General features: G+C 43.8%; 1 protein-coding gene across 1 annotated transcript; it reads right to left on the bottom strand.

The window, feature by feature from the left end:
* Positions 1-2120: 2120 nt before the first annotated feature.
* On the bottom strand, positions 2121-23464 carry cacng1b (calcium channel, voltage-dependent, gamma subunit 1b). Its single transcript, XM_048610991.1, has 4 exons — positions 23224-23464; positions 7082-7156; positions 5295-5432; positions 2121-2439 (listed from the first exon to the last, which is right to left on the bottom strand). Exons 1-4 carry the CDS (start codon positions 23462-23464, stop codon positions 2210-2212), a joined length of 684 nt encoding a protein of 227 aa, XP_048466948.1. The 3' UTR covers positions 2121-2209.
* Between the last annotated feature and the right edge of the window lie 3588 nt (positions 23465-27052).

Genomic DNA, 27052 nt, shown 5'->3' with positions numbered 1-27052 from the left:
GCTCCTATGATGCTGCTTGGCCTGCTGTGTTCATCCAGCCCTGCACCTTGTTGTCTCGGATTCTCCAGCATCTGCAGTTCCTATTATCTCTGATTCAGTGTTTAAGAGACGCGTTTTCACCAGCATAACCTCTACAGATTTCAGATGTCACCCACGCTGCAATCTCAGGGGGATTTCCGGATAAACGAGGAGAAGGGTAAACTAAAGGGGTCAGAGTCATCAATGTTTGTTTGATACACTGAACAAACCAACCTCCAGGCACCATCCTTCACAATCACCGAAATATTGACTCCAGGGAGATAAAGCCACGGCAAAAAAGAACAAACCAATTTCAGGGAAAACATTTTCTCAAGAGATTCTTGTGACTCAGTTCCTGATGGGAGACATTTGGGTACATATTTATTATAAAGGCGGTGATGTAGTTAAAATGCAAGTCTAGTACACGCTTAGATACAGGGAAGCCTCAATAAATTGTATAACATCTAAAGAACTCCAAAGCCATTTGTCAGACAAATGTGGGAAGTGGCAAATGATACTATTGTCCAAGATTGAAGCTTTTGCCAGTTGTTAAGCTACAGACCCAGGATGTAATTGTTGTTTATTTCCGATTCTCGTTCTCAAATCATATTTCAGATGGTGGAAGCTGTTTTCCCTGAATGAGTGGATTTAAAAACCTCAAAAATAACTCTGCGACACAGGGTCAGGATTTGACAGCGAGATTGAGTACTCTTGTCTAATTGCAGTTTATTTCTTTTCTAAATGGATGAACCCATGTTTTGTGTCAGAAATATATCTGAATACATGTATTCACACATGTTCCACAATAAATACTGCTACAAATACATACCGATATTTAAAACATATTAAAAAGAAAACTTCCCCCAAACTGTTTATGGTGGGTTGGGAATTTCCGAAAGGCAATGACTGTTATGGTAAATGCAACATACAGTGTGCGGATCTGAATTTCTTTTAAGCTTTGGAGCTAGTCGGAGGGGCTCTTATGGCATAATGGTAGCGTCCCTACCTCGGAGCCCGAAGGCCCAGGTTCAAGTTCTCACCTGCTCTAAGGATGCGTAATAACATCTCTGAATAGGTTGATTAGAAAATATCTTGAAACTAGTTGTGGCTGTGTATTTGAAACAGAAATTGCTGGAAAATCTCAGCAGGTCTGGCAGCATCTGTGGTCACTGCCAATTCTGAGGAAGGGCCAGTGGACCCGAAAAGTTAACTCTAAGTTTCTCTTCACAGATGTTGCCAGACCTGCTGAGTTTTTCCAGCAATTTCTGTTTTTGTTTCAGGTTTCCAGCATCGGCAGTTCTTTCTTTTTATTTTTGTGGCTGTGTATTTAAGGTGTTAATGTTTCATCTGCCGTTGTGAGAGCACTTACAATCATTCACAACAGTGAGATCTGCTAACGTGGCCCCTTTTCCAACCGAGGTGAATCAAACAATCATTGTTCGAAAACAGCCTCACGACAGTGAGTGCTGAGAACGGTGTCGATGGTGCAGTATTACCAGGAGGTTAGCTGTGAGAGAGCAAAGCTATCATCAGCGCAGTTCACAGTCATAATCATAACCCCATCAATGACTCACTATTAATGGTGAGTGGACTTATTCACGCCCTGTTGTTCTGCTAAGTAAATTTAAAGAAAGCACAAAACGCTCAGCAGGCATCTGGAAGAGAATGAAATGTTAATGTCCAGGCCACGACAAGCTTCCCGTGTCTCTAGTTCCCCGATTGAAACCCTGAATATTTCAGCATTTCCTGAAAGCAAAATCCCGCGGCTGCTGGAAATCTGAGATGGAAACAGGAGGTGTATGTGGAGGGAGAGAAACAGGCAGAATGTTTGGACTAGACTGGGACTTATGCAGAACTGCAAGGGGCTCGTTTTCAGTTCGAAATTAACTTTGTTTCAGATGCTGCCAGACCTGCTGCGTTTCTCCAGCAATTCCTGTTTCTGTTTCAGATTTCCAGCATCCGCAGTTTTTTTTTTTATTTTAGCAATTTCTGCTTTCATTTCCGATTTCAGGATTTTGAAGTTAAAGTTGTGAATCAATCTTCTTTACATTTTATTTTTCTGTTTTAAGAAACCCCTGATAATGAGCCTCCCTCTTTAAACAGCATAAACGAAACCGTCCAAAATAAACCACCCATACCCCTGCCTCAAGCGGCTGCTTTGTGGGTAAATTTGTTTCCTCTCCTTCCCACTTCACACATGTTCTGGTGGTGCGTCCATACAAGTTTCCCATGGGTTTTGGGGCATACGCGGCAGAGAGATGAGAAGGAGAGTGATTCCCCCGATGAACAGGATGACAAAGGCAGAGATGGCACAAGTGAATGACCAGGAATAGTGATACTGAATCCAAATGGTCTCCTCGCTATCAATCATCCGTTTGACCGACTGCCGCATGACCTCCACGGAGATGATGATGCACAGGCCTGGAACACAGGGAGGTGCAGTGAGTCAGCAGGGAGCTGTAGGTGGGAGACACACGCGGGGTCACTCTCTTGGCACCGAGTGGCCCCATTGTATTGTCTGATAGACCTTGCAAATGAAAGCATTGCGGCACTGGGAGAAAAAGAAAAGTGCCATTGTCATTGTTTCTTCACCCCAACTTTTGTTTTAGGTTCAAGAATGTGTAAAGTGTTTTAGCTATCCCTCTGAATAAACCCCCAAATTGACCAAGGGGACAACTCATTCTGGACATAAGTGATTCAGCCTAATGCTCTGTGGAGAAGGAAATCTGCCATCCTTACCTGGTCTGGCCTACATGTAACTCCAGACCCACAATAATATGGTTGACTCTTAACTGTGCTCTGGACAACTAGGAATGGGGAATAAATGATTGTCAAGGGGATCAAGGGTTACGGGGAGAAAGTGGGAGAATGGGGTTGAGAACCTTATCAGCCATGATTGAATGGCGGAGCAGACTCGATGGGCTGAATGGCCTAATTTCTGTTCCTATGTCTTATGGTCTTAAATGCTGGCCAAGCCACATCCAGTGACTGAATATTTAAAAACCTACATGTTGAAGGGAGGGGTTTGTCTTGTCCTTTCCTCCAGAGCCCGACCAGCAACCACAGTGAGAAAGACAAGAGCATTGATAGGGTGAATAGCTAAGGTCTTTTTCCCAGGGTGAGGGAGTCCAAAACAAGAGGGTATATATTTAAGTTGAGAAGGAAAATCTTTAAAAGGGGCCTATAGGGACAGCTTTTTCACACAGAGGGTGGTGCGTATATGGAATGAACTGCTAGAGGAAGTGGTAGAGGCTGGTACAATTACAACATTTAAGAGGCATCTGGATGGGCATATGAATAGGAAGGGTTGAGAGGGATATGTAACAAATGCTGACAAATGAGACTAGATTAATTTACGATATCTGGTCAGCATGGCCAAGTTGGACTGAAGGGTCTATTTCTATGCTGAACAGCTCTATGACTCTAACTGTCCTTGTCCCATACCCACTGCATCTACTTTAAAGGAAACATAACTACTGGTCCAGACTGAGGTCCCATCTGGTGTGGAGTTCCCTGAAGGAAACCACTTGGTAAACTGATCACCTGGTTCAAATGGGTTGAGGAAGCCATTGCAGAGACTGAAGCAGGAACCAGCTGAGACTTGCACTGGCTCCTTCCCTGGAGTTCCTTTTATTACAACTACCAAGTGAGTCGTGAATATAACCAACATCAGCGAACCAAGTGGTTCCAAGATGAGGTACAATCACAAATGAGCCCCATAATTAGATGCACGGTTGCAACTGTCCTCCAACAGCACCTTCCAAATCCACCACCACCTGGAAGGATAGGGGCAACAGATACATGGGAGCACCACCTCCTACAAGTTCCCCTCCAAGTCATTCACCATTCTGACCTGGAAATATATCACCGTTCCTTCAGTGTCACTGGGTCAAAATTATAGTCTCTAATGGCAGTGTGAGAATCCCTACATTGGAGGTACTGCAGCAGTTCAGCAAGGCAGCTCACCACCACCTTCTCCAGGTATCTTGAGCTGGGCAATGAATACTGGCTCAGGCATAAGCACACATGCATGAATGAACAAAAATAATATTGAAGTGTTGCCACCCTCACCTGGTAACTGAGGAACAACTTCCTGGTAACTATGGAACAACATCCTGCTGAGATTAAGGGTCAGATTAGACTTGTTCATGTAACTTTATTTAAAAGATGTTGCTCACAAAGGGACTGGAAAGTGAACTTCTAAAGTGTGATGAGGACAACAGAGTAAAGGAATAACTAAAAAGGAGGGTAAAATTAAGTCAGCTTGAAATTAGTAAAGAAAGAGAAACAAAAGAAGGAAAATAAATTAAGGAATATAAATGAGACAAAAGTTAAAGCATCGTTATGTGAAGGACCTCTTGTGGCACAGTGGTCGTGTCCCTATCTCTGAGCCAGGAGGCCTGGGTTCCAGTCCCCTCTGCTCCTGAGGTGTGTAATAACATCTCTCAGCAGTTGACTAGAAAATATCTAAAAGCATAATTATACATGTAAAGTCACCATTGATTCATTCATTATGCCAATGAGATCCAGCTCCTTCCTGTTGCAATGACACCCCTGTGGGTCAATACTAGAGACAGGAACACACCGCACAAACACCAGGTAAGACCCTTTAGCAGCATTGCCTAGTATTTGAACTGAACTCCGGTCTTCCGCATGACAGGTGGGATTGATATCCACCCTTTACCCCTGAGCGAGAGGGCCTTGGTTCAATCCCACCTGCTGTAGGAGTATGTGTCATATTATCGCCAAACAGCTTCGTGAGAAAATATCTACTTCACACTTTCTTTAAGCACCATAAGTGAGCACTAAGCCCTTTTTAAGAACATATTGACTATAAACTGTTCCTTTAAAAACAGTCAGTATGTTGAATCACTCTGTTTGGACACGGAATGATACATCTTCAGTGCAAGTGGAATTTTCTGGTCCAAGCAGATACATTAACTCCTATATGTTGTCTAATATATTTTCTAATCAACCAGTTCAGAGATGTTGTGTGACCCGGAGAAAGTGGGACTTTCTGGATCTCCTGGCTCAGAGGGAGGGACACTACCACTGTGCCACAAACGGCCCTATGCTCTGCTTCTTTGTATTGTCAGTCTTAACACAGCGCAGTGTGAAGCATGAAGAATATTTTGTTGAGGGAGCCTCACCGATTTGCCTACCTATTCGCTCAGAGAAAAAAAGGCTTTAATAAAACCAGATGACTTATAGGGCCCACACTCCAAGCCGACGGCAGTGCAGCTGTTAACTGTCTGAGCCCTGCACTGTGGACCTACCTGAAAAGATGAAGAACATGCCAGCTGGTTTCAGGAAATAATCCATCCTCTTGTTGAAAGAGAGCAGCAGACAGATTGTACCGAGCACCATGAAACCGATGCTGATAATAGCGATCGCTGCTGCTGAAATACTGTATTCTGCAGAGAAACAGATGCTGAGAAACTTAGAAATGTGCCCGCAGATTCACTCACTTATAACTAAGCTCCTGTCTTGTATTCATTTGAGAAAGATAACTAACTGGGTTATCCAATACCTAAAAAGGCAGCGCCAGTTTGAAAACACAACTCTCTCCAATATAGTTCTTCTTTCACAATAATCTATGAAATTTAAACAGTGTCAGCAACATCCGGGGCCACCCACTTTTCCAAACAGGGCCTCAAAGAGACATTTAACCCTCTACTTTAGTAGGAAAAGGGTCAGCCTACCCTTTCACATAACACCCTTCCCTGCCTCTTGCTGCATGAACACAGACTGAAGCCCCGCACCATATTGATTCCTTAGATGCCCAGTGTGAGGCTGAGAAACATATGTGGCACCAAGAGATATTTTACAGAGTACGGGGCACAGTCTATGTAGTTGGGTAAACATGGCATCAGACTTGGTGGCTCAGTGTTCAAAAACTTTTCCAGTACAGTGCTGAACCATAATGATTGCAAGAGCCTGAGTTTAAATCCAATGGGCAGCTGAGTAAATGGATTGGAGTTGGTCTTCAGGGCTTTGCCAAGATCTGTGTTCCTGACCAACTTCAGATCTGAATAAAACAAAGAGCTGCAGTTCTGAAGTAGGGTCACTGGACATGACACATTAACTCTGTTTCTCCCTCCACAGATACTGCCAGACCTGCTGAGTTTCTCCAGCAATCTCTATTTTTGTTTCAGATCTAAATGTCAGCTCCACTCCCCCCACTCTACTAGATTAACTCTCACATATTTAGAAAGTTTAAATTTTTAAAAATACATAGCAGTTTTTGTGACAATTAGTAGCAGAAATTGCTTGGTACTCTTCTATTCTTTCAAAAAGTTCTGATTTCTTGTCACTTTCTATATAAGCGAAACATTGTTAAAAGGGGCCAAACATCAATTTTAGCCCACATGAGCTGAATGGCCTCCTTCTGTGCTGTATCTTTGTATAGTTCAATAAACAAAAGAACAAATCAAACACTCTAATATTAGCTCATAGTCTTCAACTTCAGGAACCATGTTTCACAAAATCATCATTTTAATTAAAATCTAACATACATGAAATACCCCAATTGGACATGTAACCACAGACTAGAATGGGCTTAGGTTTAATCCTGGGTTTGTACCTGGGTGTACATGATCACAGCTAGGCATTCTGTAAATGTCAGAGTGTGACACAGTAAATATCTTGGCTGTGTGGGCAAATGGAAGACACTTGCTTCTGCTGTTAGGGGACTTCTGATTGCAAACTGCAAGTGGATGTGAACTGAGCTAGGGATCAGGTTCAACTGTAACCCCACTCCTGATGGAACGGCCCTTTCGGCTCACACATACACACGCGAAGACTGGCCCCGTCAGTGACATACCCTGTAAACTGTTGATACTGTTGGGGAAGATGCAGGGAACAAGGGGGATGTAGGTTATCAATGAATGAGGGCCCTCTCCATCTAACAACTCTCCTTGTTAACTTGTGAGGCTAACTCCATCACTTTTTCAGTCACTGTTCTAAACTGTGCTCTATGTTTATCATTCTTTCTAATAACATTGGATAACAAATTGAGTTGATCCCACAACTGAGCAAGAACTGATAGATTTCAGTCACTTACCTTTCTGAGTAGTAACTTGGAAAATTTCTGCATTTTCTCCTGATGTGAAATGCTTGAAATATGTGCAGTTATATTCTGGACAAAAATGAAATAATAGACATGAGCAAAGTGAAATGGGACATCATTACTGGTGAGTTTGAATTGAACAAGTACACTTTGACCTTTCCAGTCCATTCCCTATGGAACTACAGTCCAGTTTCCCTTTGACATGAGACCTTCTGAAACATCTGAGACTATTGACTACATACTGGTTACACATTCAGGGCAAAATTACAAATTAAATATTGGCCCAATTCTTATGAATACTCAAATGAAACAATTAATGTTGGTCTAATCAATAAGCAATTAATTCGGACCTAATCATCATAGAATTCCTACAGTGCAGAAAAGGCCATTTGGCCTATCACATCAGCACCAGCCCTCCAAAGAGCATCCCACACAGACCCAGCATCTCTTCATCCCCTATTGGGCCTTGATGGAATTCTATAACCATTAGGTCAGAATTAATTGCCTTTGATTAAACCAACATAAATTGCTTATGGATTAGATCAGCATTAATTGCCTATTGTTTAGACTGATATTAATTGCCTATTGATTAGGTCAAAATTAATTGCTTATTGATTAGAACAACATTAATTGTCTACTGATTAGTCCAGCATGAATTGTCTCTTCATTGAAACAGCATTAATTGTCTTGTGCTAACTATAGAAGTTAGTGCTGTGACCCATTCTTGAACTTCTGCTGTTCATGTAGCTTAGGTACACCTGCTTTTCAGGTTTGAGTCCCAGGATTTTGACTGATGACAGAAAACTCAGAATGGTGAGTGACTTGGAGAGGATGATGTTTCTCTGCATCTGCTGCCCTTGTCTTTCTAGGTGGTAGAGGTCATAGGTTTGGAAAGAGCTGTGCAGAAGCTTTCATGAGTTCCTGCAGTGCACCTTGTGCATGGTACCCACTGCAGGCACTGTGTGGTGTTGATACTGAAGGAATGAATAGACAAGATAATGTACGGAAAGCCAATCAAGTGAGCTGCTTTGTCCTGGATGGCACAAGCATCCTGAAGCTGTTGTTGAAGCTGCACTCATTCAAACAAACGGGGAGTATTCATTATAGTGCAGACATTTTTTTTTCTCTATTCATTTGTGGGATGTGGGTGTCACTGGCTGGCCAGCATTTCTTGCCCATCCCTGGTTGCCCTTGAGAAGGTGATGATGGTGATCTGCCTTCTTGAACCACTGCAGAACTCCTGCTGTGGGTTAACCCACAATGCTATTAGGGAGGGAAATCCAGGATTTTGACCCAGCGACAGTGAAGGAATGGTGATATATTTCCAAGTCAGGATGGTGAGTGACTTGGAGGGGAACTTGGAGGTGGTGGTGTTCCCATATATCTGCTGCCTTTGTCCTTCTAGATGGAAGTGGTCACGGGTTTGAAAGGTGCTACTTATTTACTTATGCCTTGTAGATGGGGGACAGACATCAGGAGAGTTCTCAGCCTCTGACCAGCTCTTGTCAGCCACAGTACTTTTCTGGATGGTCCGATGGGGAGGCAACGGGTCAGTGGTATTATTGCTAAGCTATTAATTCAGAGACCTAAGTAATACATTGGGAACCTGGGTTCCATGGCAGATGGTGGAATTTGAATTAAATAAAAATCTGCAATTAGGAGACCAATGACCATGAAACTGTTGTCAATTGTCAGAAAACCCATCTGGTTCACTAATGCCCTTTAGGGAAGGAATCTGCCATCTTTACTAAGTCTGGCCTACATGTAACTCCAGACCCACAGGAATGTGGTTGACTCTTAACTGTTGTCTGGGCAATTACGGATCGGTAATAACTACTGATCCAGCTAGTGATGCCCACATCCCATGAATGAATTAAAAATGAAGCTCAGTTTCTAGTCAATGGTAACCACCAGGATATTGTTGGTGGGATAGTCAGTGGCAGAAATGTTGTTGAATGTCCACAATTTGGACAGAATGGTATGGTATGATTCAGCTGGTCGTGCTGAGGTTTGATGTGCTATGGGACAATTATGCATGGTATGGTAGAAGCATGGTTATAACATTTTCTTTTCTTGAGTGTGTGTGTGTGTGTGAGAGTGTGTTTGCCTGTGTGTGTGTTTGTGTGTGTCTGTCAGTGTGCACGTGTGTGACTGTTTGCCTGCCTGTGTGCGTGTGTGCGCGTGCGTCAAGGTGGTGGTGGCTGAAGAGTTGAAGGGGCAGGTCAGTGGGTGCTTGAGTTTTCACACTTGTTTCCATTGTTTGTGTGTAGCCTCTGCTCGGGCTTGTCAGAGATGCTCAAGATGGGCGGCACTTTGATACATGTTTCTGCTCCAGTTTGGATGGTCTTGGACCAGGCGTTCCTATGAATTAGTGGATATGCTGCATTTTTCAGGGAGACTTTGAAAGTGTAAAGGTAATGGGGCTTAGATATTCCACCATCCTTCTGCGTTAAATCCTCTCCAGCCTGTAACTCAACCCAGCAATGGCAGAAGATTCCACCCCTTGCATAATGTAAACCCATTTCATTAAAAAAGGTAAAAGCAAAATTAATGAGAATGGTGAAAGGCACTGCCTTTTTCTCCTTTGGGCTCCTGAGCCATTAGAATCTGCTTCATTTGCTGGAAGCAATTGTCATTGACCTTTTCTGTCTGTTCTGTTGAAGATCATTTACTAAAAACTCCATTTCTCTCTGCACATCTGCCACTGTATTTCAGCATTTTCTGTCATTATTTTAGATTTCTAGTACCCCCAGTATTTTGCTTTTGGACATCTACATATTCATTAACTTCAGCATTTGGCCAGTTTATATAAAATCCAACTAATATTAACATGAAATCTCTAAATACATAAATCACTCTTGACCCACTTCTTACTTCTCTCCATTAATTTCATAGGAATATACGAACAGGAGCAGGCCATTCAGCTCCTCAAGCCTGTTTCACCATTCAATGAGATCATCGGTGATCTGTTGCCCAACTCCATATACCTGCCTTTGGCCCTTGTCCCTTAATACCTTGCTTTAAAAAAAAAATTGTCTATCTCCCAGATTTAAAACTAACAACTGACCCTGCATTCGCTGCTATTTTTGAAAGACCATTCCAAACATCCATCATCCTTTGTGTGTAGAAGTGCTTCCTAACATCTCTCCTGAATGGTTTGGCCCTAATTCTCACATGTTCCCTAGTTCTGGACTACCCAACCAGTGGAAACAGTTTATCTCTATCTACCCTGTCTTTTCCTGTTAGTATAGAGTCATGGAGTCATACAACATGAAAACGGACCCTTTCATCCAACCAGTCCATGCCAAGCGTAATCCCAAACTAAACTAGTCCCCCCTGCCTGCTCCTGGCTCATATCCCTCCAAACCTTTCTTATTTGTTTATCTATCCAAATGTCTTAAATGTTGTAATTGTACCTGCATCCATCACTTCCTCAGGAGGTTAATTTCACAGACAAACCACCCTCTGTGTCAAAAATTTGCATGTTAGGAATTTTTAAAAAATTTCTCTCCTCTCTCCTTAAAAATATGCCCCCAATCTTGAAATCCTCTATTTGATCAGTTCACCACATAATCTTCTAAATTCTAGAGAAAACAGGCCTACGTTACATAATCTCGTCTCCTAATTTAGCCCCAGATGTCCAGGTATCATTCCTGTAAATCTACATTGTACACCTTCCAAGATAATATATCCTTCCTTCTTTCTCAACTTAATGGACATTTTGAAGATTATAGAATGCAAAGTATGTGATCAGAATTTATCTCATTGAAACAAAAGAAATTCTTAAGCGTAAAATGGGATAGATGCTGATCTGGTTTGTCTTCACTGGGAAGTGAAGAATTCAAGGATCATATTATCAGGATAAGGGATCAGCAATTTAGCAATGAGATAAAGATGCATTTGTTAATTCAGGGGAATGTTGTGTATCTTTGGAGTGTTTCACTCCAGAGCACTATGATTGTTCTATCGTTGAGTGTATTCAAGACTGCAGTTGATAGGTTTTTGCATGCTTAGTAGATCATTGAACATGGGGATATAGTGAGAAAGTGGAGTTAATGTAAACGGTCAGTCAAGACCTTATTGAATGTTGGGAAAGACTCAAACAGCCGAAAAGCCTAACTTTGTTCCAATTTCATATATTTTTTGTGAATATTATTGTTGTTTTCTTTCATAGCGTCTCTTTTTGAACAAAACACTCTCAAATTTAATTTATCTCAAGATATTTCTGAAATTTTACTTCTTACTCTTCAAATTGATTGGAAAAGTGCTACAAAGCATTATACAGCCAATGACGTACTTCTGAAATGTAGTCACTGCTGGAATGCAAGGAATGTGACAGCCAAGTTACACACAGCTGTCTCCCTCAAACAGCTATGGGATAATGATGAATGACTGTGTTGTTGTGATGTCAACTGAGGGATAAATATCTTCCAAATAATGCCAGCGACTGGTCACCTGAGAGGGCAGCGCTTATAGATTCATAGATTCACAGAGTCACATGGCACGGAAACAGACCCTTCGGTCCAAACAGTCCACGCCAACCATAATCCCAAACTAAACTAGTCCACCTGCCTGCACTTGCCCCATGTCCCGCCATTCATTTCATACTCATGTAAATATAGAAGTAAATCTAGAAATAAGCCTGAATCTCAGGAGCAGCTGCAAGATCCACACTGCTCTTGGTCCACCATTTTAGAATCTAAAACAACTTTCATACACCTTCATCCCAACATCATATTTTTGGAGAAACACATAGTCTGAGGAATTAAATTGGGGTCACACTGTAGAAAAAGAATTGGGAAGCACATCCCTAAACGACCTGGCAAAGAGTCTGAGCTTGGATTTTCAGAGTTATTATTGACTATCTTTATATTTATGACCCCTAGTTCTGGTTTCCCTTGCAAGTGAAAACACATACTCTAGATTTACCCGAAAGAATTGATGTGGTTTTCTCAGGATAAAATATGCTGCCAGGTTGCTATGATCTGAGTGTTTCCATATGCTGTTTTGGGCCAGCATTGTGGCTCAGTGTTTAGCACTGCTGCCTCACAGCACCAGGAACCTGGGTTTGATTCCACCCTCGGGCGACTGTCTATGTGGAGTTTGCACATTCTCCCCATGACTGTGTGGGTTTCCTCTAGGTGCTGTGGTTTCCTCCCACAGTCCAAAGGTGTGCAGGTTCGGGTGGATGGGCTATGCTACACTGCCTGAGGTGTGCAGACTAGGTGGGTTAGCCCCTGGAAATGCTAGCTCTTATTTTAACAGCATCTCCAACAGTGTAGCACTCCCTCAAATGGTTTTCTCATTGTCACTCCCCCGATGTCACTCCTTCAGTTTCAATCCCTCATTATTACAGAAGGGAACCTACCTATGCTGTTACATTTATGTTTCTGAATGAGGCTCAAACCCACATCTTCTGACTCAGGTGACAGAGTTTACCAACTGAGCTATGGTTTGCACTTCTAGAATTTTCTAGATCATTTAACAACATCACATCATTTGTCCAACTCCAGACAGACAGGGTTCAGATTTAGGATGACTCATGGACCCTCTGAAGCACAGAATTCTCCAAGTTTAAAATCTGTAACCTAATTAAATTATTGTAGGAACCTGCTACATAGTGACCTGAATTCTTGTCTGTCCTGTACAATAACTCCATCACCAGCCATTGACCAGTCTCCCATGGAAAAGAACCAAAAGCACAACATTCGAAATGATATCAAATCAAACTGTTAAACAATTCTCTTGCTGTACTGATATTTATCAAAATAGGTTATTGTTTGTAACATAATATGATGCGTATTTATAGTTAGGAAGGCATTTGCATTTTCTAGTTGTAAATAACTGCTGAGAGTTCTTGGATGATTCATGTCAATGGTATTTAGCCTGTTCACTGCCCATCACTCATGCTGCTTCCATATACAGTCCAATTTAAATGTGCACATTCAAATTAGGAGATCTTATTCCAGCGCCAAGTACATATCTGGCAAGTTTACATCTTTAAGGTAAATTATTACTAATTGAGTAATCTCCTGCAATGTTAATACATGATCTCAAGGATATTTTGCAAAACAAAAATTAAGTTCATCTAAATCACCTTTCAAACAATGAAGTACATCTTAAATACAGTGACCATTGCAGTATACAAAACAGGACACTGTTTTTGTGCATGAAACCATTGTTCCCTCTGCATTTGGTTTTGTTGTATAGGGTCTGTTCATTTCGATGAGTAGTGCTTGTACATATTCTGTGTAGTCATAAAGACATGGGATCTTAAAGGGAACAACCTGAGAACAGCCTGCACTCATTTTCCATTTGTCATACTCAGGTGCGGCTTTTTAAAAGGTATTAATTCATGTGACATGGGCGAGGCTGGCTGGCCAGCATTTATTGCCCATCCTTAGTTGCCCTTGAGAAGGTGGTGGTGAGCTGCAGTTCATGTGCTGTCGGTAGACCCTCAATGATGTTATGGAGGGAATTCCAGGATTTTACCCCAGCAATGCTGAAGGAACGGTGATATATTTTGAAGTCAGGATGGTGAGTGGCTTGGAGGGGAACTTGTAGGTGGCTGTACTGCCCTTGTCCTTTCTAGATGGTGGTGGTCGTGGGTTTGGAACATTGGTGCCCAGATCCTGTGCTTTTTGGTGAAGTGTTTTTATTTGTTAATGTGATTGGCCAGCATTTAATGCACATTCCAAATTACCCTTCAGAAGGAAAATTAACCAGGATACATGAATGACAGGATTTGTGCTACACCCCCCACACACACATATATCACCTTTCAAATATTGCAATAGAATCCACCAAGGAGTGGAGCAATTTGACATCTTATCAGAAAGATGGCACCTTTGCTACAGCAGTACTCTATCATATTGGATTCCGTGCTGGAGCATATCAATACTTGAGGCAGAGTATATGTGGGTGCTAGTGACATTGATCCACCCTTTCTGATTGTATCTGTCCTTCAACATAGAAATTCATACTGCTTTCTGGATGCTCGGCTGTTTTTAAGTTTATTTTTATAAAGTCAAAACACAATTGGGGTAAAACTTATGGATGTGTACTGTGAGTTCTCAAAAATTATTTCAGGAGGTGCTAACATTTGTTGAACTTCTGCAAAGTGGTCTGATCATACTGCAACTCACTGCCTTGACAGGTGGAAGTGAGAATTTTGAATGATTTCAGAAGGAAATTGGACAGGTATTTGAGGGAAATTAACTTGCTGGGCTCTGAAAATAGACCAGAGGAATGGGACTGACTGAATTTTCTACACAGAACCAGCAGAGACTCAATGGGCTGAATGGTCTCCTTCTATGACTTAAGTGATCCAAGCTCAGCAGACATCATCTCTTTAATCCAAATAATTGCATTGGTGAATGTTCTGTTGGAAGCACAGTCCTGGATTCATTAAACGAAGGATCATTGGGAGAAGTGACCAACCCAATGGTGAATATCAGTGAAACCAACTTTTCTGTGACGTAATATGGCATCACATCAATGCACCAAACACCACAGGGACATAGACATGTGATCAGCAAAGGCATTTGTTTCTGAGTGTTGTTTAACAGATGACTACAAATTCAGACCCTAATACTGCAAATTATTTGGGACATTATGTGGGTAATTGCACATCACTGAGATAACAAGGAAAAGGTTACACATCCCAGGATGTCCACTTGATAAATCCCTGCAGGCAGTGCCTGTGATACACTTGCTAAAAGGTTTGAGGCATTTACTGGTTGGTGAATGACCCGTAGGAAGAGTAGAGCTGACACATCCAGAACAATTCGCTGAATGAACAGGACCAGCTCTTGATGGAGAAAGCATCTTGGAGCTCTGCTGACTATTAGTTGTGTATGGAATGCACTGCCTGAGAGTGTGGCTGAGGCAGCTCAAATTGAGGCCTTAGAAAAGGAATTAGATGGCTATTTGAAAAGGAACAATGTGCAGGATTACGGGGAGAAGGCAGGAGAATGGCACCAAGTGAACTGCTCAGTTGGAGAACCTTACAGACACGATGAGCTGAATGGCTTCCTCTTCACTGCAAGAATTGTGATTCTGTGTAAACACTAGACAAATGTCAGGTTGTCATTAGGGATTATTATAACGTGAAAGATTTCAATACTCCCTTTCGACATGCAGAGGAGACTGCTTTAGGTGGAAAACCTGCCTTTAAAAAAAAACCTGATGCTAGGGTGGGTATTGTGGATGGTGGGTTTTAAAACAAACATTATTCAGCCTAGTAATCTACAGTGGTTGATCTAAAAGGTCAGCCAAAAATCCATTTAAACGTAGAATCTGTTAGCTGTTCCATTTTAGCCTTTTAGTGTTACTAAATGATAATTATTGGATCTTGGGGTGTTACAAAAAGTTTCAAAGCAACAAGTTGCATACTTTGTTATATTGAAACATTGAGATATTTCACCAGAAGATTACAACATTGAGCCATACAAGGGGATATTAGGCTTGTTGAAGAGGTATGATTTTAGAAGTGTGTTAAAGGACGAATGGAAGACAGAGAGGTTTAGGAAGGAAATTCTGGAGTTTAAGGGTCCAAAGAGTGATTAAAATTATTGCTGTTCAAGAGGCCACATGAGTTGAATGCCGAGATCTACCAGTGGGATTAGGAGGTGGTTGGTGGCTAGAGTTGATGAAAGAGAGGGAGGAACCAGACATGGAAATACCAGAAAAAAATTTAAACTGTGATGTTACTTAACAGTGATTACAGGATTCTGTGGTGAGAGAACTTTCAGAAATGATGATCTTGGATGAAATTAACAGGCACATGATTAATCACTGAAAACCATGATGGATTTATTGAAGGCAAATTGTGTTTTACTGACTTGATGAAGTTTTTGATGTGGTCGCAGGATGATTGATGAGGGTAATGTCATTCATGTGAGTTACATGGACTCCCAAAAGGTGTCAGATAAAGTGGCGCACAGCAGGCTTATCAGTAAAGTCATAGTTGGCTGCATGACAGAAAACAGAATAGTGGTGGCCAGTTGTTATTTGGACAGGAGCAAGCTGAACAGTAAGGTTTCCCATGGTCAGTACTAAGGGCCACTGCTTTTTTAAAATATCTATTAATGACTTGGACTTGGATGTTGTGTACAACTTCTTCAGTATTTGCAGATGACACAAAACTTGGAAATATTGTGAATCATGAGGAAGAGAGTGATAAAGTTCAAGAGAACATAGACAGGGTGGTTGAATGGGCAGATGAAGGTCAATACAAAACAAAATATGAAATGTGTTGTTAATCTGTTCTAACATGGGTGGAGGAACAGACAGAATTGGGGATATATACACAAAAAACATCAAAGGTGATTTGACAATGTGGATTAAAAGGCAGGTGTGATCCTGGACTTTATAAATAGAAATAGAGATCACAGAAGCAAGGAATTTTCAATGAACCTGTATAAAACACTGGTTTAGCCTCAATGGGAGTATTTTATCAACTGTTGTGCTCTCTGCATTTAATGACGATGTGAAGGCTTTAAGGAGGATGCACACAAGATGAATAGGAATCATTTTAGGAATGGGCAACTTCAGTTTAAAAGATAGACTGGAGACACTGGTGTAATCGTCCTTGGACGAGAGAGTGTTGACAGTAGATTTCATATAGAGGTTAAAAACCATGGGGAATCTTGACACCATAAACAGGAACAGTTCCTATTGGCAGAAGGGCTGGAAACCAGAGGACACTGAATGAAGACGAACATCAAAAGAACCAGTGGCAACATGTGGAATAAATGTTTTTATGCAGCCTGCAATTAGGGTCAGGAATACACTGTCTGAGAGTGTGTGGAGGGAGATTCACTCATTGCTTACAAATGTAAATTAAATAAGCACCAACAGAATATGGGGAAGAGTGAGAAAGTGGAACAAACTGAGCTGCCTTTCCAAAGAGTCAGCATGGATCTTAGGGCATCCATCAGTTTTGTGATCATTCTGTGATTGCATTTTTCCATGTTTAACCAGGAGACAGTAGAGGCTGTTGGGTGAATGGAATCTGGTGCAAGTGGGACACAGAAGACAGAGTTTTGAATGATTTCAAGTTTACGGAGGGTGCAAAGCCAACAGTGATCAAGTCCAGAAGTAACAAAGGCACAAATGCAGATTCCAGAAGCAGAATACCAAAGGTAAGTGTGGAATCAGGCAATGTTATGGAGGAGGAAATAGGGAGTTCTTATGATGTTCCAGATGAGTGTTCTGAATCTGACTTCAGAGTTAAATGTGGGACCAAAATTGCAATCAATCTGGTTCAGACTCAGCTGGTTGTTAGGGAAAGGGATTGGAATTGGGAGTGGAGTTTGTGACGGTGTCCAGAACAATGGCTTCTGACTTCCCAAAATTTAATTGGAGCAAATTTTTGTTCAACAAATATCAAATAGAGGACAAAATAATTTGACGATAGAGAGTTAGAGGAATTGGACAAGAGAAGTGAAGGAGAGGTGGAGCTCCATATCTTCAACATTGTAGGTGATTCCGTGTGGGTGGGATGGTAAGACAGGCTGGGCTTGTGTGCACAGGACTGTAGAATGGTGAGTGGTGACTTGATTGAAACATAAGATCCTGAGAAGTCTTGGCAAGGTGAATGTGGAAAGGATACTTCCTCATGTGGAAGAATCCAGAAGTAGGGCTCACTCTTTAAGATGAGATCACCTCTTTAAGACAGAGGGTTTTTTTAACTCTGAGAGGGCTTTGAGACTTTGGATCTCTCTTCCTCAAAGGCTGGTGGAGGCAAAGCATGTGGAGGCATATTTTTATGGAGGTAGTTTGATTCTTGATAAGCAAGAGGATGAAAGCTTACTAGTGGTAGGTAGGAACACAGAATAGTCCAATCAGCCATGATCTTATTGAATGTCGGAGCAGGCTCGAGGGGGCTGAGTAGCCTGTTCCAATCCATATGTTTGTACATTCATGTCATTTTTGTGTATGATCAGACATGGGAACGATTTAGTCAGGAAAGTACAGTCCCACTCACCCAGGTAGCATTGGAGCTGAATTAAATGATGTACGAGTTTTAAAGGACACTGATGGTTTGAGGAGATTGAGGGATAGTTTGTCTTCATCATCTTCAGCCAGGATGATTCTAAAGTAACATTACATTAATATGAAGAGACTGTACAGTAGCTAAATTTGCTGTTGCTACAAAGATAGGTAACACAAGCTGTGAGAATGTGCACAGAGATAGATAGGTTCAGCAACTGGACCTATTTTAGCAGATATTGTGAGAAAATGTTAGATTGTCCACTTTGGCAGGAACAATAGAAAAACAGGAGTATTAGTTAAATGGAGAGAGACTATACCAAGTCACCACTTAATTTAGAATGCTGCAGTAGAAAGGATTCTGGGTGCCTTGACACATGAATCACAAAAATATTAACAAGTACTAGAAAGGCAAGTTGAATATTGTCCTTTACTGCTAAAGAAGAGGAGAATTAAACTTGAGAAGTCTTGCTCCAAATGTGTGGAGCATTGGTGGGACTACATCTAGAGTACTGTGCACAGTTTTGGTTTCCTTAGTTAAGGAGAGATATATTTGCATTGGTAGCAGTTCAGAAAAGTTCACTCGGTGATTCCTGAATAAATTCCCCTATGAAAGGTTGAGCAGGTTGGGTCTGTATTCATTGAAGTTTTGAAGAATGAGAAGTCATATCAGAATTTGACAGGGATCGATAGAAAAGATGTGACTATGTTTCCCCCATGAGGAAATGCAGATTAAATGTAAGGGCTGTCCCATTTAATATGGAAGCGAGGAAGATTCTCCACTCGGAGGGTTGGTAGTTTTTGGAATTCCATATCCCAGAGAACAATTGGAGCCTGTGAATTCAGTCAAGGCTGAGTAAATAGGTTTTTGATCAAGAAGGTATTAAGATTTATGGGGTCATCCAAGAATGTGGAGTTGAGGACACAGATCGGCCATGATTTTAGTGAATGGCAAACTGGCCTTGATGGGCCTCCTCCTATTTCTTATGATTTTTATGCAGTATTTTCCCCAACCACAAGATGTTCCCAAAGTTCTTTACAGCCAATGAAATGCTTTTGAGTATAGACACTGTTGTAAAGTGACAACAAAATTAGAATGTGTGAATGTGTGAATTCAAAAATAGTTATAGAAAAGACATATAACTTCAGATCCATGGTCTTACTTCCACTGCATGCAAATTGATGGGATCAATTCATTGGAGCAAACCTGAATAGAAGTTTTACAATCCAGTCAAGATCAGTCAATGTGTTTGATCCCACTTAACAATTATCTTGGACCAAGTAACAACTAAACTGGACTATGCTCAACTCTCAGGTTTTCTGTAGTTCAGTTTCCAAAGGTGACTTAAAACCCAAAGTTTCCAAATTAATTTTGGGAATAGATAAGGAATTGGCTAAAATATAGAACTCAATCATAGTCAAGGCCTGGGGCCATCCCAAAGTATTAACATCCAATTAAATGTTATTAAACTACAGTCACTGTTGGAATGTAAGAAACATGAGAGCCTATTCTTGCAGAGCAAGCTCCCAGAAATACTAATGTAATTAAGAGCAGATACCTATCTCCCATGATTGGGGGTGAAAGATGAATTCTGGCCAAGACCCTGGAGAGAATCCGTATTCCCTTGTTTGAGATACTGCCCTCTCGGGTGGACACCATGGCTGTATTTCAGTTTTAAATAATTTGTTTTACATATTTTATCTACAAGGTGTCAGCTCTGAAGGTGCAGCACCTGCTCAGTCCTACATGTATTGTGAAATCTCTGGTGTGGAATGTGAACTCAAAGCCATCAGACCGAGGGTTAAACAGGCTACCTCTAAAACTTGGCAGACAAATGGACCAAGCTATTTGAGAAACTGGTGAGTCCTTACCTTCAGAAGCTTGGTATAAATTAGTCAAATTTGCAGCTGATAAACTACAAGGTCCGTTCAAATCAAAGCATGGTTAGTCCAGGATTACAGAAAGATTTAAACAGCATGATTGATGGAAATATGATAGTAAGCAAATGCACCTTCACTCCAAATGTTGCTATTGGTCTAACCATGGATTTGAGACTTCGGGTACAACACGCCCACGTCACAATTATTTAGGGCTCTCGTGGTAGCATCCCTATCTCTGAGCCAGGAGGAAGAGTCACCAGATCTGGTTTCTCTCCACAGATGCTGCCAGAACTGCTGAGCTTTTTCAGCAATTTCTGTTTTTGATTCTGAGCCAGGCAGCCCGGTTCAAATCCAAGCTGTTCCAGAGCTGTATGATAACATACAGTCGTGGAGTCATAGAGATGTACAACACAGAAACAGACCCTTCAGTCCAACTCGTCTATGCCCACCAGATATCCCAAACGAATCTGGTCCCATTTGCCAGCATTTGGCCCATATCCATCTAAACCCTTCCTATTCATGTACCCATCCAGATGCCTTTTAAATGTTGTAATTGTACCAGCCTGTACCACTTCCTCTGGCAGCTCATTGCATACATGCACCACCCTCTGCGTGAAAAAGTTACCCCCCAGGTCCCTTTTAAATCTTTCCCCTCTCATCTTAAACATATGCCTATCTAGTTTTGGATTCTGCTGCCCCGAGGAAAAGACCTTGACTCTTCACCCTATCCATGCCCCTCATAATTTCTCTGAAAGGGAGTTTGGTTACGGTGGCTCAGTGGTTAGCACTGCAGCCTCACAGCGCCAGGGACCCGGGCGACTGTCTGTGTGGAGTTTGCACATTCTCCCCGTGTCTGCGTGGGTTTCCTCCCGGTGCTCCCGGTATCCTCCCACAGTCCAAAGGTGTGCAGGCTGGATGGTTTGGCCATGCCAAATTGCCTGTGGTGTTCAGGGATGTGTAGATTAGGTGGGTTATAGGGGGATGGATCTGGGTGGGATGCTCCAAGGGTCAGTTTGGACTTGTTGGGCCGAAGGGCCTGTTTCCACACTGTAGGGATTCTATGATCCTATGAAATACCGACAACACGGTCCAACCAAGCGAAGAGCAGACAGCAACATGTCTGTTAAACTCTTAATGAACTGTATGTTCAGCGCTGCTACCAGGAAGTTATTTATCCAGCGCCGGATTTCAGATGAAGTTGTAGAAACAAAGACCTTGAAGCAATAATTACATACCTGGTGGATTGTCAGAGCCGATGATGCTGAAGGATATGGTTGATAAACCCAGAGACAAGATGTTTGTATTAAAGTCAGCGAGAGGCTGGCATTCTGTTGACGGTATATTTAACTCCCGGACAGCTTAGATACCTTACACTCCAGCACCTGTTCAAGGCGTGTTTGCAGTGAGCGGCTGCTTAGCCTAAGATTCTTTTTTTTAAGGAGTTAATGCAGCCGGAGGGATCTGCCTGGCTATTCTCACCATCTCGTTGATTACAGGGTCTAAACGTTCCCACCGATGTTGAAGATTTTCTGTTTTAAAAAGTACGGGCAATGTTCTCAGCCAAACTCGAGCTTGTGTCCAATACACAACTCTCGCTCTGTTCCCAGTCTGCTCACTGAAATACAGCTTCAGCAAAGGGCAGCCGCACTCCCGGCTCCCAGCACTCTTGGAGACGGAAGCTCTGAAAAGAACTCAGCGTTTTTTTTATTGTACCGTTCAATGGATGGAGAGGAGCTGGTCTGGACATTAACCTGGTGGGTCCGGTCTCTAGAGCCCGCTCGGTTGCAGATTGGTGAAGATTGAGTCTGTTGCTAACTACAATATGAAGGCACGTGGGAGTTGATACAGAGACAAACACAGGTAACATGGAGCAGGAGATAACATAGAACAGTACAGCACAGTACAGGCCCTTAGGCCCACAATGTTGTGCTGACCTATTATCCTACTCCTAAGATCAAACTATCCTGCATTTTACTATCATCCATGTAAACAATGTGGAACTGGAGCTGAAGAAGAGTCCCGACCTGAAACGCCAACTTTCCTGCTCCTCTGATGCTGCCGGGCCTGCTGTGTTCCTCCAGCTCCACACTGTGTTATCTCTGACTCCAGCATCGGCAGTTCTTATTATCTCTACGTGGAGCAGGAGTAGGCCCTTCGAGCCTGCTCTGCCATTCATTAAGATCATGACTTGTAAGGAGAGGCTGGATAGGCTGGGACTATTTTTCAGTAGCAGGCTGGGGGTTGACCTTTCTAGAGGCTTATAAAATCATGAGGGGGCATGGAAAAGGTCAATAATCAACGTCTTTTTACTGAGAGTAGGAGACTCCAAAACTAGGGGCTTAATGTGAAAAGGGAAAGATTTAAAAGGGACCTGAGGGGCAACTTTTTCATGCAGAGGACGGTGCATGTATGGAACGAGCGGCCAGAGGAAGTGTTAGAGGCTGGTACAATTACATTTAAAAAACATTTGCACAGTTACGTGAATAGGAGAAGTTTTAGAGCGATATGGGCCAAAAGCCTGAAAATAGAACTAGTTCAGTTTAGGAAAACCTGGTCAGTATGCACAGGTTGGGCCGAAGGGCCTGCTTTTGTGCTGTATGACTCTATGACTCTGTGACTGATCATCAGTCTGTTCCTGCTTTCTCCCCATATCATTTGATCCCTTTAGCTCCAAGTGCTATAGGCAATTCTTTCTTAAAATCGTACGATGTTTTGGCCTGGCCAGTTTTCTGTGACAGTGAATTCCATAGGCTCACCACTCTCTGGGTGAAGAAATATCTTTTTATCTAACTCCTAAATTTAACCAGTATGCTTAGACTGTGAGGCATGGATCTGGACTTCCCTGTCCTGGGGGATACTTACTCACTATGAATTCCTCCGTAATGGCATTGTGGGTTTCCAGCACATAGACTGCAATGGTTCAAGAAGGCAGCTCACCACCACCTTCTAAAGGAACAACTAAGAACGGGCAATAAATGCGGCGCTGACGTCCCAGGAGCGAATAAAAAGAGGCATAAAAGACAGTGTTTACCTACCTATTACCAATCACACAACCAGGGGCTGTATTGACACTGTCTAAAGACATACACAAAAAGAATCCCTTTACGATGTAAGTTCTGCTCAACTCAAGTGCTGGTGAACTGACCCTGGTAACTTTGGAGAGAAGTTCGGAATGAATTCTTTTGAGACAGAGAAGTAGCTGCAGCCTATTGAGTTCCTGCCTCAGACCTGGAGTGTGCCTGAGGACAGCTCTCTCTTACCTCCTGGCAGATCGGCAGTTCCACAGCCCTTCCCATTCGGGTCCAGACTCCGGACAAAGATCCTCTTGGTGCACAGTCTCCAGAGGCCGAAGTGAGCCTCCTCACAAGTGGAGTTGGTTCTCTCCAGCCGGGGGCTGAGGCCTGCCCAGTGGTCGGTGCTGACTGCTACAATAGCCAGGATAATGCCCACCGCGATCACACAGAAGGTGAATTTTATCTTGCCTGCTTTGCCCTCCTCCATAGTGCTGCGAAAGAGCAGGGAGATAGCGGTGCTCTCAAACCCTGCACTGACTGACGCTCCCCGACCCCCGGGGCTGGTTTCAGGGAGGGGTGGGGTGGCTGGCCAATGCACTCTAGGCTGGCCTTGGCACTGCCCAGCTACTGCTCACTGTTAATGGGAGCCTCAGGCTGACAGAGACCGACACGTGAGCCACTCTACCCCGGGGGGATGTAATTCCATTCCCGGAGGATTGTTACCTTCAGGAATGGCGGGGGGTGGGGGGTATATGGGATGCTTGCTGAGGGTTTGTCGGGAGCCTCCTCTGCGCCCCTCGTGTTACCCCCCCTCCCCCAACTTGTGAGTGAAGTGGCCCCGGCGTTGAATAACTTTCTATTAGGAGCTGTTCCGCTGCCGTGTGTATATTTATATCACAGTTTCACATTTAAGGAACTGTCAGGCCTGAAGGCGGCCGCTGGTCTGGGAGTCAGGTGGCGGAGATCTCCAGGGAGAGGAATAGAATTGCAGTGCTATCTGGGGGAGAGGAGGACTCTGCCTAGTTTCCTCGTCATTCAGTCTGCAGTCCCTCCTGTCTCCGGGGCTCTGCCTGGGACAGTTTCAGGCAGGTCCCACTCTGAATGTGGGACCCTCACTCGCCTTTTTATAGAGCTTTCCTAACCAGCTTGTTCAGAGACGTTGTGACACACCTGTGGACCTGGTGGGACTTGTATCCGGGCTCCTCTAGCTCAGAGATAGGGTCACTACCATGCACCAAAGGAGCCCACACAACCCCGCTCTCCCCCCGCCCCCCCACCCCACCTCACCCGCTTTATTCTACACTGTGTCTCCTTACACCCAGCACTGAGCTGTGTCCATTGCTCACCAACCCAACCAGAAGGGGGAGGGGGGGGGGGGTTTGTAAGAGTGCCAAGCTGTGAGACTGTTGCCAGCGGGTACGCGGGAGGGGCACGGGGTATAGGGAGGGCTGGGGCTTTCATTCATTCAGAGGCTGTGGGCCCCGAGAGGACATGATCCGGGAATAAGCGCAACCCTGAGCTGGGGAGGAGCTTCAGACTCGGTCCCTGACCGTTGGAGAGTCTGGGAGTGGGGCTGGTTTTTTCCAGTCTCATTCCCAGTGTCTGCCTCCACCACCCACCCCCCAACCCATCCCGCAAACCCCACTGGACCTGCGGCCTCTCCCCAGAGGAGGCTCCAATTAAAAAGGGGAACAGGGTGCACTCCTGGTTCCACTGACTGCCCAGTGCTGACAGAATCCAAACAAAACTCTCCAGTGTAATGAAGAGAGTAAGTGATGAGCTGGCGGGTCATGAACATAGAACAGTAACAGCACAGTACAGGCCCTTCGGCCCACGATGTTGTGCCGATCTATTATCCCACTCTAAGATAAAATTACCCTGCAACAACCCTACATTTTACTATCCCCCATGTGCCTATCCAAGAGTCGCTTAAATATATCTGACCATGTTGAGCTAACTTTGCTCCTGGCCTGTCACTCAAACCCTGCTGAGAGGAAAGGCGCCTGTGATGGACTTTGCCCCCACCCTTGTCAGTTTGGTTAATGTCTGTTCCTTGTGTAGTCATCCCACTGGAGCGACCACCAGACTATCACAGAACCTTTACACCGCATCAACTCTCGCGCGCACCGATTCTCAGCATCACCATCATGCGTTAAGTAACACTGGAAACTGCAGGAATTTTCCGAGAAAGCCCTTTCGAGATTCCTTCCTAAGCATCAAAATCAGAAATTGGTGGGGCAAGATAAAAACTCAGCAAATCAGGCAGTATCTGTGGAGGGAAAAAAAACTTTCCGGTCTAGTGACCCTTCTTCAGAAAAGTTCTGATGCTGCCTGACCTGCTGAGTTTTTCCAGCAATTTCTGATTTTCAGCATCCGCAGTTCTTTGGGATTCCCCCCCCCCCCGCCCCCGCCCCCGCCCCCGATTCCTGCCTTATTATTTTCCAGCTCAGTGATGCCCACTCTTGGCCTGAGGCAGTCAATTGGTATCTTGTCTTGTGTTAGGGCACAGCTAATGTCTTCCTCAGCGCTTTCCCGTCCAATATAAGGGGGGTGGTGGTGTGGGGGTGGGGGGGAATGTGATGTTGTAGTCTTCAGCTAGCAGACTGGTACCAGTTAGGTCTCCCCGGCTTGGGTAGAGAAGAGAGCGAGCCCGGTGGAACTTCCTGAGCATCCGCCCCGGGCCCCAGGTTACCGGGTTCTCTCTCCTGTTGTGGACATTATCTTCACCCCTGCGTGAGACTGTCCTTCTGTGACAATTTGACGAATCCCTTTGGGGAAGGAAATCTGCCTTCTTTACCCGGTCTGGCCTACATGTGACTCCAGACCCACAGGAACGTGGCTGACTCTTACTGCCCTCTGAAATGGCTGAGCCAGCCACTCAGTTCAAGGGCAATGGGCAGGAGGGGGCCGGTGGGCGGGCAATAAATGCTGGCCTTGCCGGTGACGCCCACATTAACTGAAAGAATAAGCATTTTGAAAGTTCTCTGGAGTGTTTCTATTGGTCCGCCTCTATAACATCATCTTCTTCTGTGTATTTTAAGGGTGTTTTCTTTTTGATTGCGAAGGTGCCGGTGTTGGGCTGGGGGTGGACAAAGTCAGAAGTCACACGACATCAGGTTATAGAGCAACAGGAGGCACTTCACCTGACGAAGGAGCAGCGCTCAGAAAGCTTGTGTTGTCGAATTAGCCTGTCGGAGTATAACCTGGGATCGTGTGACCTCTGAGATAACAAGGTGTAGAGCTGGATGAACACAGCAGGCCGAGAAGCAGGAAAGCTGACGTTTCGGGCCTAGATCCTTCTTCAGAAAAGGTCAGGTCGTGTGACCTCTGACTTTTTTTTAGTTAGTCTAATTCTCCTGTCTTTGTACGACTAAAGGGACGTGAGATGGTGCTTCAAGTAGTCCCACCTGACTGCCTCCATCTCTGAACCCAGTCAAACGCAGACTCAATGGTTTTTCAATGAACAGACACTGCTTTCTCCGCAGCAGCGGAGACTCCCATTCATCCAGAGATTGCTTTATTATCACAAATACTTGACAGTAACCCAATCCACGTACAAATCTGAACGCGCTACTTCGGAGCATCACTCTCCAGCCACTATTTCCACGGTAACTTAATTCTACATCAGTTTTAGTAGGGCTCCCCACGGACTACACGCAGTATCTAATCATTCACAGTTTTACAGGGACACGTGTGACAATCTAATGGGAGAAACCACAAGAAACACAAACCAATGGAGACACTGAGGGTCCGTACTTCCCATCCCCAGCACTGAGTGGGTGTGGAAGAGCTTCCAGACTCTGGGAATAGACAGTATTCAGATGTCAGTTCACCACCGCCCCCTCACACGCACAGACACAAAGCGGGAGCACGGGGGTGGGGTGGGTGGTATCTCTCGGGGAGGGGGGGTGAGGAGAGGGGAAATTGCCTACTGTGGCCAATAAACATCCTCCCCTCGCCCTCCCTCCCATTCTCACACCCCACCCCCGGGAGGTCGGAAACACCACCCCAGTGTTGGGGGGAGGGAGCGGGGATGGGAGGGGGTTGTGGGAACCGAAGCCAGGAAATGCAATGC

The sequence above is a fragment of the Rhincodon typus genome, chromosome 23 (genome assembly GCF_021869965.1).
Source record: "Rhincodon typus isolate 14 chromosome 23, sRhiTyp1.1, whole genome shotgun sequence".
NCBI lineage: Eukaryota > Metazoa > Chordata > Chondrichthyes > Orectolobiformes > Rhincodontidae > Rhincodon > Rhincodon typus.
This window is presented reverse-complemented; position numbering and strand designations above follow the sequence as displayed.

Excerpts from the sequence above, each read along its gene's own strand:
- cacng1b (XM_048610991.1), bottom strand. The coding sequence starts at position 23,464 with ATGGAGGAGGGCAAAGCAGGCAAGATAAAATTCACCTTCTGTGTGATC. Across the intron at positions 7,157-23,223 it reads AACTGCCGATCTGCCAGGAG|AATATAACTGCACATATTTC; the intron begins GTAAGAGAGAGC and ends ATTTTTGTCCAG. Across the intron at positions 2,440-5,294 it reads CATGTTCTTCATCTTTTCAG|GCCTGTGCATCATCATCTCC; the intron begins GTAGGTCCACAG and ends CCTGTGTTCCAG.